The 20,819-nt window shown below is 43.6% G+C and overlaps 3 protein-coding genes across 8 annotated transcripts in view; 2 read left to right on the top strand and 1 right to left on the bottom strand.

Annotated features, from left to right (window-relative positions):
• The first annotated feature begins 127 nt into the window (after window positions 1–127).
• Window positions 128–7,429, top strand: ARR3 (arrestin 3). Its single transcript, XM_074358976.1, has 10 exons — window positions 128–828; window positions 948–1,007; window positions 1,189–1,256; window positions 1,911–2,046; window positions 2,231–2,315; window positions 2,558–2,630; window positions 3,009–3,146; window positions 5,172–5,255; window positions 6,038–6,047; window positions 6,465–7,429. The coding sequence occupies exons 1-10, from the start codon at window positions 637–639 to the stop codon at window positions 6,678–6,680; spliced, it is 1,062 nt and encodes a 353-aa protein (XP_074215077.1). The 5' UTR covers window positions 128–636; the 3' UTR covers window positions 6,681–7,429.
• Window positions 7,430–8,686: 1,257 nt separating this feature from the next.
• Window positions 8,687–14,486, bottom strand: PDZD11 (PDZ domain containing 11). Of its 5 annotated transcripts, none has more exons than XM_074359651.1 (7): window positions 14,353–14,486; window positions 13,217–13,316; window positions 12,690–12,773; window positions 12,392–12,448; window positions 11,970–12,068; window positions 11,683–11,743; window positions 8,687–11,528 (listed from the first exon to the last, which is right to left on the bottom strand). In XM_074359651.1, the coding sequence occupies exons 2-7, from the start codon at window positions 13,301–13,303 to the stop codon at window positions 11,494–11,496; spliced, it is 423 nt and encodes a 140-aa protein (XP_074215752.1). In that variant the 5' UTR covers window positions 13,304–13,316; window positions 14,353–14,486; the 3' UTR covers window positions 8,687–11,493. The 5 variants fall into 5 exon arrangements, with proteins under 5 accessions (XP_074215752.1, XP_074215755.1, XP_074215753.1 ...); XM_074359654.1 differs by having other exon boundaries at window positions 10,956–11,528; window positions 14,395–14,428; XM_074359652.1 differs by having other exon boundaries at window positions 10,956–11,528; window positions 14,267–14,398.
• Window positions 14,487–14,522: 36 nt separating this feature from the next.
• Window positions 14,523–20,819, top strand: part of KIF4A (kinesin family member 4A) — a 101,796-nt gene continuing 95,499 nt past the window's right edge. Inside the window, exons 1-5 of one of the 2 annotated variants that reach the window (XM_010973625.3) lie at window positions 14,523–14,652; window positions 14,998–15,138; window positions 15,251–15,365; window positions 18,369–18,559; window positions 19,914–20,006. In XM_010973625.3, coding sequence (XP_010971927.1) covers window positions 15,019–15,138; window positions 15,251–15,365; window positions 18,369–18,559; window positions 19,914–20,006 — 519 coding nt within the window. In that variant the 5' untranslated portion in view covers window positions 14,523–14,652; window positions 14,998–15,018. The remainder of the gene's footprint in view (window positions 14,653–14,997; window positions 15,139–15,250; window positions 15,366–18,368; window positions 18,560–19,913; window positions 20,007–20,819) is intronic. The other variant, XM_074359621.1, reaches the window with a different exon arrangement.

The following is a 20,819-nucleotide window of genomic DNA, read 5'->3' as shown; positions in this document are numbered from 1 at the left end:
TAATATGCATTTATCTGATTACTGATGAGACTAGACATGTTTTCATGTCTTATTGGCCACTCCCCATTTTGCACTTCTGCAAAGAGCCTACTCACATAATTTGCTCACTTTTATATTGGGACATTTTTATTTTTATCACTGATTTGTGGGAGTTCTTTATATACTATGAACACTAAACTTTTGTTTGTGATATATTTTGCAAATGTTTTCTCCCAGGCTTTTATTTGTTTCATTATTTTAAAAGATTTTAATTTTTTTATTGAAGTATAGTTGATTTACAATGTTGTGTTAATTTCTGGTGCACAGCAAAGTGATTCAGATACAGATATATATATAGAGATATATACATATATTCCTTTTCATATTTTTTCATTATAGGCTGTTATAAGGTATTGAATATAGTTTCCTGTGCTATATAGTAGGAACTTGTTGTTTATCTGTTTTACTTAGAAAGACTCAATGTAAAGAAGTTTTAAGTTTTACTATAGTCAAATGCATTAATCCTTTTCTTTAAGGCCATACTGTTTTGATCATACTACATTGTCTCTCCATGTCTTCCTGTGAGCCATTTAAGATCGCCTTTCCCTCTCAGGCCTGACAGGTCACTCTCTTCTTCCTTTGCCTACAGTGTTTGTCATGTTGACATGTGCCTTTCGCTATGGCCATGATGATTTGGATGTGATTGGTCTGACGTTCCGCAAAGATCTGTATGTACAGGTCCAGCAAGTGGTCCCAGCTGAGCCCAGCAGCCCGCAGGGGCCCCTCACAGTCCTACAGGAGCGACTGCTGCACAAACTGGGGGAGAATGCCTACCCTTTTACCCTGCAGGTACTGACCCCAAGTCCTGGATAAGGCTTTCAGGGAAGATTGAGAGGAAGTTACAGAAGGAGAACAGAGAAATGGGGTCCTTACTTCTTCTGTTTGTTGACCTCCTTCTGATCCCCTAGATGGTTGTCAACCTGCCCTGTTCAGTGGCATTGCAGCCAGGTCCTGAAGATACAGGAAAGGTGAGGTCTGGGTTCTAAGAAAGAGGGGCAGATGTCAGTGCTGGGAGGAGGGACAGAGGGATAAACAGACAAGACTGGAGAAATGGACAGCTAAGGGATGGGATCAGGTATCTTTATAGAGCCACAAGTAAGAGAGGGGCAGTGTTGGAAACAAGTTCTCTTTGTCCCTGCCCCTTTGCAGTCCTGTGGTGTTGACTTTGAAGTGAAGAGTTTCTGTGCTGAAAACCTGGAGGAGAAAGTCTCCAAGAGGTATTCTTTGGTCCTCTCCAAAACCCCTGCCTCCAGCCTGTGCCAGGAAACAGATCTCGCTTTCAGGACAGAAACAGACCTACTTCTAACCTCCACAGCACCATCACCACCAGCTCAGATGCCCAGTTCTGAGTCCCCTCTGACTTCTCTTCTTTGCTCTAGAGCAAAGGTCAGCAAACTTTCCCGTCAAAGGCCAAAAACTAAATAGTTCGGCTTTGTGAGCAATATAGTTTCTATTGCAATTACTCAACCATGCCACTGTAGCATGAAAGCGGCCACAGGCAGTCCGTAAATGAAGGAGCATGGCTGTGTGCCAATACAGCTTAATTACAGACACTGAAATTTGAATTTTATATAATTTCCACATGTCATGAAGTAGTATTGTTCTTTGATTTTTTTCCCAGCCATTATAAATGTAATAACCATTCTGTCCTTGCAGGCCATACAGAAACAGGCAGCAGGCCAGATGTGGCCAGAGAGCCACAGTTTGCTGACATGTGGTCTAGATATCTCACTGAGGGTTCAGAGGTGTTGTTGGAGCGAGGTTTTCTGCTACCTCCACCCCGCAAGCAAGGACTGGGCTATGGGGTTGGCATGGGAAAGGTCTGTGGGTCCTAAGGAGACGTTCTAGCTGACCTCTTGGCCTCTACTCAGAGACTCTGTGCGGCTGGTGATTCGGAAAATACAGTTTGCACCCTTGGAGCCAGGCCCCGGCCCCTGGGCTCAGACCGTGCGCCGCTTCCTCCTGTCAGCTCAGCCCCTACAACTCCAGGCCTGGATGGACAGGGAGGTTCGTTACCCGCCTTTCCTGTCCCCTACCACAAACCCCTTTGAAACCCCTTCTTCACTGATCTCCTACTTGGGTAAGACAAGGATTGAAGCCAGGGTGGCAACAGCACTAAGGAAACAAACTCAAGGGCTTGATCTGGGTGTTCTCCCTCCAACCTCGCCATGAGCCTCCCCTCCTGCTTCAGGTTCACTACCACGGCAAAGCCATCTCTGTCAATGTTTCCATCAACAACTCCACCAACAAGGTCATCAAAAAAATCAAGATTTCAGGTGAGCTTCTTGTCCTATCCCCAGGTACTTGGTCCCAAAGCCACAGGTTTTTTCCAAAACTGCCCCACTTCCCCAGTCTGCATTCATCTAGGCTTTCCCTCCAATGCAGGTTCATCAAAACACATATCTTTTGTGCTGAATGCATGGTGTGCCTATGTATAAGGTCACATCTGAGGGCCGTGAGTTGGGGTCTTGAAGATGACTGACTAATTGTAGTCATGTGCTTTTTCCTGGCTCTTCAGTTGATCAGATCACAGATGTTGTCCTGTATTCACTAGACAAGTACACCAAGACTGTGTTCATCCAGGAGTTCACGTGAGCTGGGGCTGGGGCCAGGGTCAGAGAGCTGAGGGGTAGGGTGGTGGGAAGGGGGCTGGGGTCTGGATGCAGAGGAGGGGGTTGAGGAAAGAAGGAAGCAGAGAAGAGCCCAGGACTGAGGAAAGTCAAGGTGAGGGTTGATGTGGAGGAGAACTAGAGGGAGGATACCCCCAAGAGGATCATTGAAATGCTGAGAGAGGGCAGGGGCATGAGGATCTCTGACCGGAGTGAATCGTTCCTACTCTCCACAGCTAGACATGCCAACTCCCTTGGATACTCTAGTAGGTTCACGGAATCGTGCAAAATGCTCTTGAGGATGAGAATTACTTAGTTGGCAAGCCTAGCTTAAGATCTTCTCTTCTTTTCCTTTTGAAGGGAGACTATAGCTGCTAACTCCACCTTCTCCAAGAGCTTTGAAGTAACCCCACTCCTGGCTGACAACTGCGAGAAACAGGGCCTGGCACTAGATGGCAAATTTAAGCATGGTGACACCAATCTGGCCTCTAGCACAATGTAAGCTCAAATGTAACTCCCAACCTTCATTTTCTATCCCCAACCCATTCTGTGTGCTATATATACAGTCCTGAGGTTTTGTCTTCAATGAAGCCTACCTAGTTTAAAGAATGTCCCTAGGCCAGTGTTCCGACATCCCTCCAGGCTGGAGGAACAGGATGCTAAATAATACCCATGGGACCAATGGCAGGTTTAGGTCCTAGGCAACAAGAAAGGAAAAAGTGGAATGGAAAAATTCCTTATGTTGTATATTTTACAGCTCACAAAGGCCTTACATATGGTAGTATGTCATCTTCATAAGAAACTCATTCAAGTTGGCTGGATACGTGTTCTTGTTCTGTTTTACACTTAATGACCCTAAGGCTCAGAGAGATGAAGGAACTTGTCCAAGCTTCCATAGCTAATAAGGGGCAGAGGTGGAACAGATTCTATCTCACGTCATCTGGCTCTAACACTGCAATCTCTATAGCAGCTACTCTCCAGTGAAGACAGGAGTGGAGTGGAAAACTAGGAGGTGAGAAATGGAGGGAAAGGAAGACAAAAAAGGAGAATAATACAATAGGAACTGACAGAATTCTATCAAATCATTCATTTGGTCCTATGCCTAAGACTTGGCTGCCCTAGTGTTGTATGTGTCTCCCACCAAAAGCCATCTGCCACCCTCTGTCAAGCGTTAATTCCCACTGCCTCTCTCTATGCCCTATCAAACATGTAGCTATAGACTGTTACTGTTAGAATGAGCCTGCAAAATCATCCAGACAGCATTATTTTATAGACAGAGGATCAGCATCCCAGAGCAATGAAGAGACTTTCCCAAGATCATATTGCTTTCTGTGTCTTATTTTTCAGTCAGTGGGTTTCCACTGAACACCTGTTACATGCTCATCCCCATGCTAAAAGCATTGTGGGAGGACACAGAGAAGTTTAAGACTCTCCGCCTTCAGTCAATTTGTGGCCTAGATAGGGAACAAAGAGGAATGCAAATGCAATCTAACAGTTAAACGTTAGTATATGCAGTTCAGACTAGAAATTAAACAGGAGTCAAAGAAGCCAGCGTAGTTGGCGAGGGCTTCCTGGAGGAGACAGAATGAGCTAGATCTTCAAGCATGTGTTGGATCTGGAGAGCAACAGAGGAAGAAAAGAGCATTCCAGATTGGGAGCCTAGCATGGACAAAGGCTGGAAAGCAGGAAGCCGCGTGGCATGTTCTGAGCATGGAGAGATGGATCGGCTTAGGTTGTAATCCAGGTGTCAGGAAGTTAGGGCAGGAAGGTTCTAGAGAGGCTAGGTGGGGCCAAATTGTTAAGGGTTGTGAAAGTCAAGCAGTGAAGTAGTTACATTCAGAAAGGTAGGCTCTTAAGCAGAGGGTGACGTGGTAAAAACTAGATTTGAGGAACAGAAAAGCAGTCCCCAAGAGTAGGAGATCTGAGCCTGGGAGACTTGTTAGATGACAAAAGGTGCACAGGACTATTCAGCCATAAAAAAGAATAAAATAATGCCATTTGCAGAAACATGGATGGACCTAGAGATCATCATTGTAAGTGAAGTAGGCTAGAAAGAGAAAAAAATACCATATGATACCACTCATATATGGAATCTAAAAAAATAAAAATGGACACTATGAACTCATCCACAAAACAGAAACAGACTCACAGACATAGTAAACAATCCTATGGTTACTGGGGAAAGGGGGTGGGAAAGAATAAATCTGGGAGTTTGAGATTTACAAGTATTAGTCACTATATATATAAAAATAGATATTTTTAAGTTTCTTCTATATAGCACAGGGAATTATGTTCAACATCTTGTAATAACATTTAATGAAAAAGAATATGAAAACGAATATATGTATGTATATGCATGACTGGGACATTGTGCTGTACACCAGAAATTGACACATTATAATTGACTGTACTTCAAAAAAACAAAAAAAACCCCAAAAAACCCAAAAGGTGCACAGGAAGGGATGGGGGAACTGAATGGATTACCCTCCCCCAACACACAACAATGAATACTACCCGCTTTAGTCTTCGACCAGGAGTGGACAAAGAGCTGCTGGGGATCCTGGTGTCCTACAAAGTCAGAGTCAACCTGATGGTGTCCTGTGGAGGGTGAGTGAGGGTGCAGGGTCCATCTGGGCAGAGGCTAGGGAGCCACTTCTGTTTTCCTCCCAGTTGGACTGAGCCAATCAAGCTATTCCCCACTCCTTCTCCTGGACCCATTTCCCAAACCTGTGCGCTCTATGAGCAAGCCAACAAGCCACTCTGTGGCTGAGTTGGCCTTTTGATCCCTCATCCCCCAGTAAAATTAGGTTGCCCCTTTCCATTTCCAGCTGCTAATTTTAGGGTGTCATTCTGCCCTCAGCATCCTAGGCGACCTGACAGCCAGGTAAGAGAATGCAGGGAGGGGGGACAGGGGCAAGAAGGGGAGGATGATATCAGGAGACCAAAAGAGACATGAGGGAGAATCTGAGGGCAACCCAGGATCGGAAAACTGAGGGAGAGAGGTTCGGGGTGTGGACATGGAGGGAAATCTGTAATCCCACCTTGGGATCCTCACAGTGATGTTGGTGTGGAGCTGCCCCTGATCCTGATGCATCCGAAACCATCGAATGGTAAGTGACCTGGTGGGACTCACAGGAACAGACGGGGACCAAGCAGTTCTGATCTTGTGAATCGGGAACTGGCAGTTTGGATAGAGACTGAATAGCAGTAGGTAGGCTGGGTGTCTAGGTTTTCAGAGGAAGTTGTGTGTGTGTGTCTGTATGTTGTGCGTATGGGAGGAAGAGCGTTAAAAAGGACGAAGGAAGAGAACTAGACATTTCTGCTGGGAATTGAAGGGTCCCTTATCAGCCTCAGCTCCATATTTCCCTCCCTCTCCATGCTTGTTACAGAGGCTACCTGGTAAGAAAATGTGAGGCCTGGAAACCCCACCCTCCTTTCCCCATTGCACTATTTTATGATGATGGCAGTGTAAAAAAAGGTTCCCTGGAGTTTTGCTTACAATAGGTGTGCAGTAGCAACATGTGGTTTAGCTTCGTGTCATAGTTCAGTGCTTTTCATGAGCCCGCCTTTTCCTTCCTGAGTCCCCGCCCTCCACCTCCTGCTCTTCTCCCAATCATCCCTCCCCCTCATCGCTGTCATTTTTGTTTTTCCGTTTCCCCGCCCCCTCGCCATTCTCCTGTCTTTCATGCTTCCATCCCTTCTCTCCTTCCTACCCTCCATTCTTATTTCCCCTCCAGCCCTCAGGGGGGACTTTCCTGTTGGGAGATTGGGGAGGGAGCGAAGGAAACAAGCCAGTGCAGTTGACGCGGGGCTGAGGATCTGAGCTGGGAAGCAGGGAAGGGATCACTCCTCTGGGATCAGGAGCTAGTAGTGAATGTGGAAGACATGCAGACAGTTGTTTCTAACCCTCCATTCCCCTTCGCTGCTTCTGCAAGCTCTGAGGACATAGTCATCGAGGAGTTTGCTCGGCAGGAGCCTGGCAGCGAGGAGAGCCAGGAGGCTTTGGCAGCTGAGGGGGATGAGGGCAGCTGAGTGCCTGGCTCTGGTGCCTCTGTGTGGGAGCCCCACTGTAACGCTCTAATAAATCAGCTTGTCCAGATGTGCCTTGTGATCTCTCTTGTATTTCCTCCTCCGGAGGGTAATGAAACTACCTAGAATGAGCCCCTCCACCCCTATCAGTGATGAGATCTCCTGTAGCACATGCTTTTCCTCAAAATGAGTCCTGACTTCCCTCTGGCAAGGCCACTCGCCCTCTGTGGGTCCTTCAGCTTTCCTTCAAGTCCTGGCCATCCCCGCCTGACTATCACCCTCCCACAATCACCCACTGCCCCAGCTTCTCCAGCCGCCCCACCATGGGAGCCACAGAAGCTGAGGGCAGGGCCTGAGGAGGCATGGCCCTGAGCCTAAGCCTGGGGGCAATGCTGATGGTTGGATAGAGAGCACCATGTGACCTCAGGCAGCAGGTGCCGCCCACCTGCCCACATGCCTCGCATACTATGAGGCCCACAGACTAGGCTTCGGCCTGGAAACCATCAGACTCACTTGAGTACCAGTCTATGTGTGAAACCAAACTGCATAATCCTTGGGGAGCAGAGCAGTGGGGGCCTGGGTTGGGCTTTGGGGATAGGGAGGTGAGATGGAGTGGGGGTGGGTTCTCTAGGGAATTGATTAATTTCCTCCTGGCCCAGGGTGACAGTTGGCCTACGTATCATCACTTAGTTTATGTACAACAGCTTGAAGGCACCTGCCAAGGCATCACACAGTATATTTTTGCCCCCTTCTTTGGCCGACTTACCCGGGGATTCTTCTCCTCAAAGTTATCTACTGTAAATGTTGAGAAGCTGAGTCAGGAAACTGTTTTCAAGGGCCATTCTCCACTTCCGGTTCTAAGACTGTACTGGGGGTAGAGGAGAGGTACAGAGTTAAGTATCTGACTCTCCTTTGCAGGTAACCTTTGGAATTGACTAAGATCATGTACTTGGAGGACTGAAGAGTGTGTTCACTCTCATAGTCCTAACCCTATACCTCAATCGATTCATCACCATCCCATATTATCTGTGCATAAAGGGGAAATAAAATATGAAACCTCCTCAAATTACCAAACCCTGTGCTGTTTCTTATTCTCTCTGCCCTCATCTTATTTCCAGCTAACAGTAACAAAGTCCAAGAGGCCTTGCTTCCTTAAATCTGCTGCTCTATAGTCTTCCTTAATCGAAACAGTCTATTGGGATTGGACCTGACCTAGGATGGTAGGCACTTGGTTTGTGGTCATGCCAGCCACTTTTCAGGAACCCGATTTCCTTGACTCTTTTGATTTTGCCTTTATTAAGTTCTAGCCTTTAAGAGGCAAGTTTTGTTTCTTTCTCTGCCTTCTTTCTAAACATCTGTTTTATGCAGGTTCAGCTGCAGCTATGGAACACAGCTGGCCAGGAGCACTCTTGTAGCCTAATTTCTAGCAACATTCATGATTCAATAGCCGTGGTTGTCTATAACATCACGAGTGGGTGTTAAGCCATGTTTTACTTGAAAAAGGGATTGAGGGAAGCAATAGAAAGGTTGGTAAAACTAGCAGAGAGGATGGACAGGTACATTCTCTCTCCAACCCTCTACTAAATGTTTCAAATCTCTGCAACACATTCTCTTGTAAACAGTGATTATTTTAAGGAGGCAGATAAGTGGGTAGAAGATGTAGAGGCAGAAAGAGGCAATTACAGCATCATCATGTTGCTAGTTAGACTGACCTGAACAACAAAAGGAAAGGTATAACTACAGCTGCTCCTGGCATACTTAGAGCTCAATCCCTGCTGGGAGGGTCTACTCTGCTCTATTGACTTGGGAGGAGTTATTCATGTCAGGGATCAGAAAGGTCATGGGTTCAGGGCTTTGAGGGTTCCTGGTCCTAGGGAGGCATCATTATGACTCAGAAGGATCAATTTCTTTCCAGAACTCTGGTTCAGAAGGGGTCTTACCACTATCTGGTCCCTTACATCATTGTTCATTTATCCAGACAAGTCTCTACAAAGGAGGCAGAAGAAAAATTCAGAGATCTCAATGTGATGTTTATTGAGACCAGTGCCAAAACCAGTTACAATGTGAAAAATACTCATTTCTCTTTATGATCATTCTAATGCACTCATCTCTAGCTACCCACCACTGCTTACTCTTTGGATAACCTGGCTTGTCCTATCATGGGTTTGGGGGTAAGGTTCATCTCCCCATCATGCAGTGCAAAGGCCTGGAATCACGTCTCTGAACTTGACCTTTTTTCTTTTGAGCACACACGCACATTTATTCCAGTGCACAGCTTTTGCCCTTCCTGCCGGAGGTTAATTCGTCTCCACTGAGGGAAGAGAGGATCCTTTCTCCCAGCAAAGCTGGGAGAAGGCAAACTTCCTTTGCTGAGTTGATGGCCCTGCCAATTTTTCTGCCTGATACTTAAAGGAAAATGGGACTAACTTCAGCCCAAAGTAGCTCCCTGGTTTGCCTTTAGGTGAAATGGATAAAAATTCCTTTTCTGTGTTTCCTAGATGCCCCTGGGAGTTGAGATTTGACCCCAGCCACCACACTCTATTATCTTCCTACCTTCACACAGACCTCAATGGTAAAATCCAACTGGCACCCTCCAATGAGCCAGATATCAAAAGCCATTATTCCTGTTGATAGCTTAGGCTGTCTCTCTGCCTAATTTAATAAATTCATTGCATTTGGGCTTCCCAGTACCAGTCCTTCTCCCCCAACCTCACATTTATGGTTTAAATACTTGTCCACTAAGTAAGTAAGCTCTTGTCCAATTCCTAGGCTTAGGAGTAAAATGGAACTCTTGAAAATGCTATCATTTTTTCTTGACTGCTTCTCACAGCTCCTGGGTGGAAAGTTCTTACAGGGCCCAGGAATCCCAACTTACCTCCTCTGACTACTAAAAGACAATCTCTAGGGCATATAGCTCTATAGCAGCTGGGATACTTCACAGGCTGATACAGTTCCTTCTTATCTACACACTCAATAAATGACTGGTCCTTTCACCTTAGCCTCTGATTGCTTGCAGCTTCAGTACGCTCTTCCTGTACCTCCACCCTGCAGTTGTATCATGCTGGTGCCCCAACACAGAACCATTCCAAATACCTCAAAGTGAGAACCAATTTTGGGCAGGAGGGATTTTGCCTCTTAGGCCCCTGGCATCTGTCTGGGTTTGTTTGTTTTTTTCACCCTGTTTGCCACACTTCTTATATGAGTTGTTTTAAAGCCTTTTAACCACAGGGAGAGTCTTGGACCTCAACATTCAGTAGACTCAGCCAATATGCCTTTGTGTATCTCTGCCACTAGTTTCTTCCTCAGATGGCCATTGGGGGGCAGCAGAGCAAATACTACCATATAGTCTATATCGGGTGGGGGAGGGGAATTTCCCAGGAGGCATAGACACAGCTAGATTAATTCTACCTCCCGCAATGTTCACCAGGATGCTGCTACCTAACAATGGGATTGAGCCAACAGAAGAGGGCCCATCGTAGAGCTAGGGTGGGATTTATAGGAAAAACCAGAACTTCCTCACAGATATAGTACTAGTATTTAGAACTGTTTCCTATGTTTGTTATTCACCTTATTCAAAAATTCAGATTTCCAGGCTCCATCTCAGACCAAAAGAATCACTCTCCAGAGGAAGGGCTTTGAAATATATACTAACACTTCCCAGGATTCTTTCAAGGCAAATTTGAGACTTTTATTCCAGGGTCCTACTTCACCCCATACCTCTTTAGAAAACTTTCTATTCTGAATGGGTATTGTGAACACGCCAAGGAAATGGCATAAGGTGTGGCCTGGAATCTCTAACACAGATTGGTACGAAAGAACTAAGAATAGAGCAGAAGGTTATTTGGGGGCTGAGGTGAAGAAAACTGGAGAAGTCAGAGGTCAATAATACTCAACCTATGAGGTGGAAATTGGGAACCAATTTCTTACTGTTGTCCCTGAAAAGAAGTGCATCTAAGTCTCTCCCTTAGTTTATGTTCCAGATGAATCTGGGAAAAGAGAAGACAGAATTATATTAATACTGCCCCCTTGCTGAGAAATGTCCACAGTTCATGGGGGGAGGGGCACTGTTTCCTCCAGTACCCCTCACCCTATACCATTCCTTGGTTATACTGCAGATAAGCGTCCTGGGCCTCCCTAATGTTCTGGCCAGACAGAGATAGTTGCAAAGTAGGTACAGTGCTGCTCTGTTGCTTAGTGGCTCCTCTCTTTGGAAGAGCTTTTATTTTTCCTCAAAAGCATTTGACACCCAATCAGTATCATCCAAAAGTCACACCAATATTTCCTCAGCATTGTGTTTTACTTTTGGGGGGAAGAGATAGAAGGAGAGAGGGGGAAAAACAGGGTTCCACTGGAGTCTCCAAAGTTTATGAGACTGGTAGTGTAAGGATGGGATCAGAAAGCCAGGCAGATTAGATGGGAGAAGGAGAACCCCCCTACTAAATCCCTCTTTTTCTACTGATTTCTATACTCTGATGAAAATGCTATGACATGTGTGGAACTGCCTAGCACATGGTATTTAATAAATGTCAGTTGCCTTTTCTAGCAGGGTTCTCCAAAAGCTAAGCTATACCCAGACATTGTCATCCTTCTCCTTTCCAGGAATGAAGCTCACCTAGAAAACTGGGGAAGTGAAAGTGCAGTACAGTTTGGATAATGCAGTTGGCTAGCTTGCTCAGTGCAGGGCCTCGTGTCTCCCCATCCTCCCCCTCCACTCTGCCAGGGTGGGGCTGAGAGTAGAGCTCCCCAAGTGGCTTCCCTGAGGTCTAGTTAGCTTTTCCTGGAAGATTCCACAGGGAGGGCTGTGGGTTCCAACTCTCTAGTGCACAGTCCTCTCTTTTTGGCGATGATAATCTGGGGAAAAGAGGAACAAAAAGGAGGAAAAGAGCAGGTTAGTTTCTGGCCTGAGCTCCCAATCGCCCATCTCCAACTTGTGGGGCCTCTAGTAATCAGCATTTAAAGAGTTCCTACTGAGGGCCCTGCCATGTAAGCGAAGAGTGGCACTTACTGTAGGGAAAGAAGCGGACACGCATGCTGATTTCGCGAGCTGTCTTCAGGATCTCAACAGCCTGGAAGGAACACAGCAGCTTGTACAAATGAAGAGATATAACCCAGGACAGAAGCACAACAGGAGGAAAGTAGTTTGCCACTCCAACCTCCTGGGTCACTAATAGCAGCTTCCCTCTTATCAAAGAGAGATTCTTTCCTATCAAGTTACAGATTAGGCTAATCCTGTCCAATGTGTCCTACCTGTGATGGCTTGTTGCCTGACCACAGCCCAGGTGCTGTGCTCACCTTGCTGTGCTCAATATCTTGGAAATCCACATCATTCACCGCTAGGACTTGGTCTCCTTCCTGAAGTCCTGCTCGATGTGCATCAGAGTCAGGAATCACCTGTTGGTAAGGAGAAAATAGATGTGAGAGAGAATAGATAATTTCAAAGACTGTAAGTGAAATTAAGTGCTATTCAAATGTAAGGTACTATTGTTTTGTGTGTGTGTGTGTGTGTGTGTGTGTGTGTGTGTGTGTATGACAATGTAGGGAAACAGATGGCTTGCCAGGTGGGAAGTTTTAAGTGGGCAAAGGTATCCTCATTATGCCCCTTCAATGAGTCTACTGAATCAGCCTGCTTCCCCACCTTGGGACATCAGGGTTCTGCAGTCTGATAACTTAATAAAGGGAAGCTGCTGTCCATACTGCCTACCAGGCATACCCACCTTGGAGATGAAGATACCTAGCTGGGAGGCCTTTCCTCCTCGGATGTTAAATCCCAACTGTAAGAAAAGAGCACAGAATAGGGGCATCTAGTAGCATCACTGTATGATAGCTTGGCTTGTATCCCTCAGAGAGAAGTGAGAAGTTGTGGAAGTGGTATTTCAGCTTTTCTGCCCACAAAAGGAAGTTTCTTTACTTCCCTGCCTGCGTCCCAATCCATCCCCCCAACCATGGCCAACTTCTGGGTCCGGTACCACCAAATCTAGCCTGGAATAAGATGCAATTGTTCCATAAGCTCACCTGAGCTCCAGGGGGCTTCTTCAGTGTGACGATACGGGGCAGAAACTGGGTCAACTCGTTGTTGTAGTCTGGGTGGTATACCCTCTGCAAGACACAGCAACCCCCCAAATCTTACTACCAGTCTTACTACCTTCATCCAGAACACAAATGCATCACCCTGAAGTCAGGAAAAGGTGAAGTTACAGACTTAGGTTAAGGAGAACAGGTAACACTGTCCAAATGGATATATGGATAGCATGGGGAAATGCTAGCAGCCCAGCAGCTCCCCACTTCTTTACTTCAACAGAATGGAAATTAGGGCTCCGAATTTCCAAAATTCTCTGATGTAAATGGATTCTATCAAGAGGATTCCATAAGAAGCTCCCAGTGGGCCCAGTTGCTCAGAATCTAATCTGTGGGTCTCCTGGCTATAACAAAGGTTAAGTTTACTCTCCATTGAGCTTTCTAACCCTGACATCCTACCTTGTGTATATCATCCCATTACTATGGGGAAAAATCCCCTACTCAAGGGTATAGATGGTTCCCACCTCATGGGGAGGAATCCAAGCTGGCGGATTCTCATAGGCAGGCAGGAAAACCACTGGGTAGTCATCGTAAGGAATCCGGCTGTCCATCTCTGGTAAGGCCCTATAATGGAAGGGTGAATCAAAGCTGATAAAATGTGTCCATCGACAGATGACTGGATAGAGAAGCTGTGGTATGTTTATGCAATAGACTACTACTCAGCCATAAAAAATAGTAAAATAATGCCTTTGCAGCAACTCGGATGAACCTAGAGATTGTCATTCTAAATGAAATAAGCCAGAAAGACAAAGAAAAATACCATATGATATCACTTATGTGTGGAATCTAAAAAAATAAGACAAATGAACTTTTTTACAAAACAGAAACAGACTCACAGACATAGAAAACAAACTTCCCCAGGGGAGGAAGGGGTTGGGAAGGGATAAATTGGAGTTTGAGGCTTGCAGATACTAATTAATATATATAAAATAGATATACAACAAGTTCACACTGTATAGCACAGTAAACTATATTCAATATCTTGCAGTAACTTATGGTGAAAAAGAGCATGAAAACAAATATATGTATGTTCATGTATGACTGAAGCATTACGCTGTACACCAAAAACTGACATAACATTGTACCTCAATAAAAAATATATATAGAGAAAAAAAAGCTGGTGAAAATGGTTCAGAAGGGCAAGTAGCCCATGAAGTTTCAGAAAACAACTCCAACCCATTCCAAGGCTGTCAGTCTACGGGCCCAGCCCACTTCTAGGTGATAAAGATTTTGGGAGAGAAGGGAGAAAACTATCTACTGAGTATCTGGATGCCAAGCAACCTGTTAGGCACACTATAGAAATAATCTCCTTCCTCACAACAATCCTGGGAAACAGATGTTACCGTCTTCATCTTAAAGAAAAGGAAACCAGGATTGCGTCTAAAAAGATCTGATTACTTTTGAAATCCAAGGGAATGCAGACTTCAACTCTCCACAGGGACTCAGGGCCAGGCCCCGCCCCCAGCTTCCCTAAAGTGATCAGTACCGGTCGGGGGGAGGGTCCCCAGATCGACCTTCCTTTACCACCAGCCACCTTCCAGATTCCCGTCCCGCATCCTGCCTGAGTCCCGCGAACACGACACGGTAAATATTGTACCACCTCTCCCGCTGGCTGGCCTCTGCCACCTCGGATTCTGCTCACCGCCAATTCTGTCTGGGAACCGGAAGCGGATGTTCGGCGGGGTCTGAAAGGGGCGGAATCGGAAAGGGGCGGGATCAGAGTGCGGCGCGCGGGCCCTCCTCCCCAAAGCGTCTTCTTGCGCGCGCCGCGTGCGTGCTCCTCCTGCAGGCTGTCTGCGCTCCGATTGGCTGGCGCCTCCGGGTCCGATTTGAAACTTGGCGGTTAAATCTCCGGTTGGGACAAGGGCGGCAGGAGACCAGAGAAGAGACGTTTAGTTTGGTGAGTTAAGGGGGCACACCTTAGTTCAGGATCTGACTTTCCCGGCACCCTGGGACTTTGGTTCTTTGTCGCCATCTCCGTTGGGCTTCTCCTTTCCATTTCAGACGCCACTTCGTTCTCTTCAGAGGGTCGGGCTGACGGGCAGTCCTGTAGTGGCCAAGTCCGAGGGACAGTGACCTCCCTGAGGCAGCGATCCCGCTGGTAGGGGGAGGCTGCCACCATAGGCTACCGCTGAGTTCCCTAACCCACCCCACCCCCCGAGGAGGGCCAGAACTGAGGGAGGACGCCCTCCCACCCCTGCTGACCCACCAAGATTCATCAACAAGCATTTTTTTTCCCCCGCAGAGACGGTGTCGAGTTAGGATCATGAAGGAAGAGGTGAAGGGAATTCCTGTAAGAGTGGCCCTGCGATGTCGCCCGCTGGTCCCCAAAGAGATAAGTGAGGGCTGCCAGATGTGCCTTTCCTTCGTACCCGGGGAACCTCAGGTGCGTAGCGAAGTCCGGGGCCTGCCTCTTAACAGCTGGGGCCGAATGGCAGTGAGGGGCGTGGTCTGGCCTTTCGTTTTTTTACTTACTTCTTGTTCTTTGCCTTCTCTAGGTGGTGGTTGGTACTGACAAATCCTTTACCTACGATTTTGTGTTTGACCCCTCTACTGAACAGGAAGAAGTCTTCAATACAGCAGTAGCTCCACTTATAAAAGGCATATTTAAAGGTGAGGCTGTTTGATTCTTCAAATGGTTCTTGAGCATACCTTTTGTGTCAGGCACTGTGATTGGGTGCTTCAAATACAGGAATGAATGAAACATGAGTCCTGATTTCAAAAAGCCCATAACCTAGGGACTAACACAATGTTACTTGTGAAAGTATCTGTACCCTTGAAACTAGTTTTATACTATATTAGCTTTCTATGGCTCTGCTCATCTTTAACCTGTATATATTTTTGTTTGTTTGTTTGTTTGTCCTGGAAACTCGTTAGATTCTAAGCTCTTTGATGGGTGCTGATGATGATCAGTGTGCCAATCTACCTGAGGCCCAGGCACTGCAGAGCCTGTTGAGGGATTCAGAGATAAATAACATAGCTTCCGGGCCCCAGAGGAGTTCAAAGTCCAGGGGTAGGAGTGCAAGTAGATGACTATGTACGTAGTTTTAAATACATAAAAAATTAAAACCAATTTTGCTTCTATCTTTAAGAAAAATATTTTAAAACTTAAAAATATACAATAGAAATAGTAGTGCTTTCATACAAAATGGGATAAAAACAAAAAGGATGACACTAACTCAGCTTGGGGCATTTGGGCTGAATTTCACAACATAGGGAAGCTTTGAGGTAAGTCTTGAATGATGAGTAGAATTCATTTAGGTTTCCTAAAGCCCCTGAATACTCTGGCCAGTTAAAAATCTTTACTGTGGAAGCTAAAACTTTTGTGTTATTGAAGACCACTGCAAGGTTCTGAAGAGGGGAGCAGTGCCTGCGATGTGTCTAATTGTTATTCTAGCACAGCAGTTATTCAGGATTCAAAGCAGAAGGCTATTTAAAAGAAGCATAACTGTGACATACTGGTCCCTTAAAGATGAAAGGGACATTTGTACATCATCTAATCTAACTTTCCACCCCCAAAAAAATACTTTCTAGCAATATCTCTGTTAAGTGAACTCCCAGCATGTCTTTAAATTTTTTTTCTTTGACAAGGATATCACTGACTCACAAGGTAGTCCTGTTGATTGGTTTTGGGACCAATTGTGTTAGATTATAATTGTGTTAGATTATATTGAGATGAAATTTGCTTCCCAATAATTTCTACCCAGTGATGTTAGTTCATCCCTCTGGACAAACAGAAGCTTTCTTCCAGGCAACAGCTATTCACATTTTTTTTCACTTTTTAAAAAAATGATGTCATGGCTCAAGGTACATTGAACACTTTGTTTCAGATTTTTATTAAATATTAAGTTAATATTACGTAGTATATACTTGTATGTTTATTATATTGTATATTGTGTTATATAATATTAATATTTAATTTTAATATTAAAGCAATAATCTCAAACTTATTGAAATGTTGCAAGGATGGCATAAAGCACTTTTTTTTCCTGAACCATTTAAGGTGAGTTGTTGACCCAATGGCCCCCTGAACACTTCAGTGTATATTTGCTGTAAACAAGAAGTTTCTCCTACAAAACTATAATACAACCATCAAAATCATGAAATTTCCATTGCTACATCACTACCATCTAGTCCTCAGACCTCATTCACGTTTCATCAATTGTCCCAATAATGTCCTTTATAGCAAAAGGATCTAGTTCAAAATCATATGTTGTATTTAGTTGTACTGCCTCTGTATTCTCCTTCATTCTAAAACTCCTTTAAGTCTTTTTTTTTTTTTTGACTTTCATGATCATAACACTTTTGAAGATCACAGGCCAGTTATTTTGTAAACTTTTTCAGTTTTGGTTTGTCTGATGTTTATTTATGATTAGATTCAGGTTGTAATCTTCAGCAGCAATATCACAGAAGTGGTGTTGTATTCTTCTCATCCTACTTGGCAGCACACGATTTTGATTTGTTCCATTACTGCTGATGTTAATTTTGATCATTTGATTAAGGTGATATCTGCCAGGCTTCTCTACTATAAAGTTAATCTTTTTCCTATTTACATATTTGGAGGGCCATTATTTGATTCTGTCGAAGTCTATTCTAATTAACCATCCCTCCTTTCCTTTAGACATCCCTTAGACATTCTTTCATTGTCTTGTCATTTTCCTCAGAATGTACCTTCACAGCTTAGTAAGAACACTATAGTTCTACTTTCATATTCTTAACTTGGAAAACTGTGAGAATTAAATTATAGTCTTTAGAGGCAATATAAAGTAGAAAGTGATTCCAATGTATACGTGTTTGTTTAACATTGCTCTCGGTTGCAAAGATAAAGCCAGTATTTTTCAGTCAACTCAACGGCACCCCAAGTTTTTTGTAAAAACTACTGAAACTTGGTTTCCCTAGTTATTACTATGAATATATATCTGTGGTTTTGCAGAAGATTGTGGAATGTTACTCTCTTGCCCCATAGTCAGGCCAGGTGATATTAGCAATCTATTACAGTGAAAACCTCAATTTAACATCTTACCATCTCCTAGAACATCATTTAGACAAACAAGTTCTTTCAAAAAGGAAAAAAGCAAAGGGTATATATCACATTAAATTATACTTAAATGATGACATTTCTGTGAGGAGGCTGATAATATGGTCCAAATGCAGTCTGAGAATTCAAATAAGGAGTGGATGCTTTCATTGACTGTAAAAAGCAACTTTGTTGCCTTTTCAAATGAAGACTGTTAAAAGAAATATATGTTGGAATCCCTTCTGTTTAATATGCAGCTTCTAATTCTACTAATTCTTTATAAAGCTCTGAATGAGTTTTAGACGATCACTTGGCCACCTTCATTATCTCAGTCATATCAAGTGTTTTACTTCCTAGCTTTTAAGGGCTGTCAAGAGAGGCATACATCCTGGGGTTGGTATTTTTCCTCTTTCCTTATTTGGAGTAGTGCAAACTCATGGCACCCATATAACTTTTCTTTGTGTCTGACATTTCTAAGAGACCCTTGTCTTTGTAGAGCAGTCTCAATTTTGTAACAAGTAATTGCTGAAGGAAATAAAGTATATTGATTGGATGAAAATATGTGAGCACCACTATGCATGTGACTTCTATTTTGCCAGGATACAATGCAACCGTCCTGGCCTATGGGCAGACTGGCTCTGGAAAAACCTATTCGATGGGAGGTGCCTATACTGCAGAGCAAGAAAATGAACCAACAGTTGGGGTCATTCCTAGGGTAATACAACTGCTCTTCAAAGAAATTGATAAAAAGAGTGACTTCGAATTCACTCTGAAAGTATCATACTTGGAGGTAAATGATCTATATTTAATTATTTTGAGTTCAAATTTATCTTTGGGTAGAAAAATAAATACAAATCAGATTTTTCCTGGCATGACTCAAATTAATAAATTGCATTTTTAGTAAGTTACATTTTAATAAATTGATAGAGAAAACTTACTGGCTCAGTTAGATCTGGCTCCCACCCAGTTCTTTCCTTGTTGTCAGAATAGTCTGTTTGATTGTTAGAGCAGTTGGCATTGCCATATAAAAAGATGATAGGAATCCTTTAATTCCAACTTGACCTCTATTATTGATCCCCTGTAGAGTCTGTAGAGAAATATTTGCTATCCCTTTACTGTTTTGAGGTTTGAGTGATAATACTACCACTCCATGAAGAATATTAGAAAAATTGGATGAATTACTGAGATGCATAAGTGACAGTAGAGTGTGTTTGTTCAACAGATATTTATTGACTACCTACTATGTTACAGGCCCTGTTCTAGGTACTTGAGATGTATCAGTGAACAAAACAGGTTAAAGTCCCTGCCTTTGTGCGTATTTTCATTCTAGTATATATCAGTATTACAAGTAGATTGACCAGTTATATTTAGCCTCATGGCACCAAAAACACATATTCAGAGAAACTTACAGCTTCTGGGAAACTAGCTGGTTAATTCCATAGAAGTGATAAGATGTCTTAGCTTTAAAGAACAGTAATTAGATGTATATAATTTAAGAATGCAATTATAAATTGTATGAGGTAGAGTTGGAAGATGGGGAGTTAAACATCATTAAGATTAGCCTAAGATTAGCCTTCTTGAATCTCTTGATTAACCCACTTGTGTCCAAGTTGACCAAATGTGAAAATAACTTAGGAGCCTGATATATTAAATACTAGCAACAGCAATAATAGCAAACAAACATGGTGCTTACCATGTGCAAACACTGTTTTAGTACTTTAAGTTCTGGTTGCTGTTGAAATACTGATTTCTACTCCTTTTTGCTTCCCATTTCCGCCCTCCACTAAGGACCTGTTACTTACATTTCAACAAAATTGGTGAAGGTGACATTGTTATGACACCATCAAAGAACTGAATTTGGGATCCATGTAACTTTTCATTGTGTCTGCTATTCCTAGGAGACTGTCTTAAGAGAGCAGTCTCAATTTTGGTATAAGTAATATATAAATTTATTCTTTTAAGTATCAAATGATTACGTGCAGGGTTAAAATCCTTTTCTTAATCATAAAAACAACAAATTTGTTGCAAAAAAATATTTAATAGAGAAAATCACAAAGAATTTAAAAAATCACTTGTGACCCCACCACTCCTCAATGATCACTGTTAACATCTTATTTTTACCACTTTGTTTTCAATAATACCAGATTTACAATGAAGAAATCTTGGATCTTCTATGCCCATCTCGTGAGAAAGCCCCTCAAATAAGTATACGGGAGGATCCTAAGGAAGGCATAAAGGTGTGTTTGCCTCTCATTTGATGTTATTAAAAAATGTTGGCCACTACTGAAGTTCACACTCCTTTTATTTGCCCCTGTGGTTTTAAATGACTATTACCATCTCAGTCTTTCAGATTTTGTGTAGTCCTAATTCCCTTTATTAATCTAGAATTCCTAGATGGGAACTCTTGCAGAGAAGGAAGTTTTAGACCTTTCTGTTACCTCTTGAGGGAATGCTTAGTTTTTTGTTGTTGTTGTTTGTTTGTTTTTAATGGAGGTACTGGGGATTGAACCCAGGACCTCGTGCATGCTAAGTATGCACTCCACCACTGAGCTGTACTCTCCCCACCTTGAGGGAATGCTAATATCAGTTATGTGTTTATTAGCTATTTACAGAGTTCTGAGGCTGAGCTCTCCAGTATGGTAGCCACTAGCCACAAATGGCTATTTAAACTTAAATGAACTAAAACTGAATACAGTTTAACATTCAGTGCCTTAGTCACACTGGCCACATAGCAAGTGCTCAGTAGCTGCATGTGGTTAGTGGATACTGTATTGGATAGCACAGATATAGAACATTTCCATGGTCATAGAAAATTCTGTTGGACAGCACTGTAATGGACATTGTGCTAGATCTCTGGGATGATAGTTTAAAAATAAAATAATATAAAAAATTTTAAACTTATAAGTACCATAGGAAGAAGAGATCACTTATTTGAGAGGCTTCTGTTACAAGGTATAGATAGATGTAGGATGAGAGGCCGTAGCTGAACAAAGTTTGAGGCAAGGTTGGGAGTTTTGTATATGAGAGTGGGCCAAATCCAGAAGCCAGTG

The sequence above is a fragment of the Camelus bactrianus genome, chromosome X, assembly GCF_048773025.1.
Source record: "Camelus bactrianus isolate YW-2024 breed Bactrian camel chromosome X, ASM4877302v1, whole genome shotgun sequence".
Classification (NCBI taxonomy): domain Eukaryota; kingdom Metazoa; phylum Chordata; class Mammalia; order Artiodactyla; family Camelidae; genus Camelus; species Camelus bactrianus.
The sequence above is the reverse complement of the archived record's forward strand: the minus strand, read 5'-3'. Positions and strand labels throughout refer to the sequence as shown.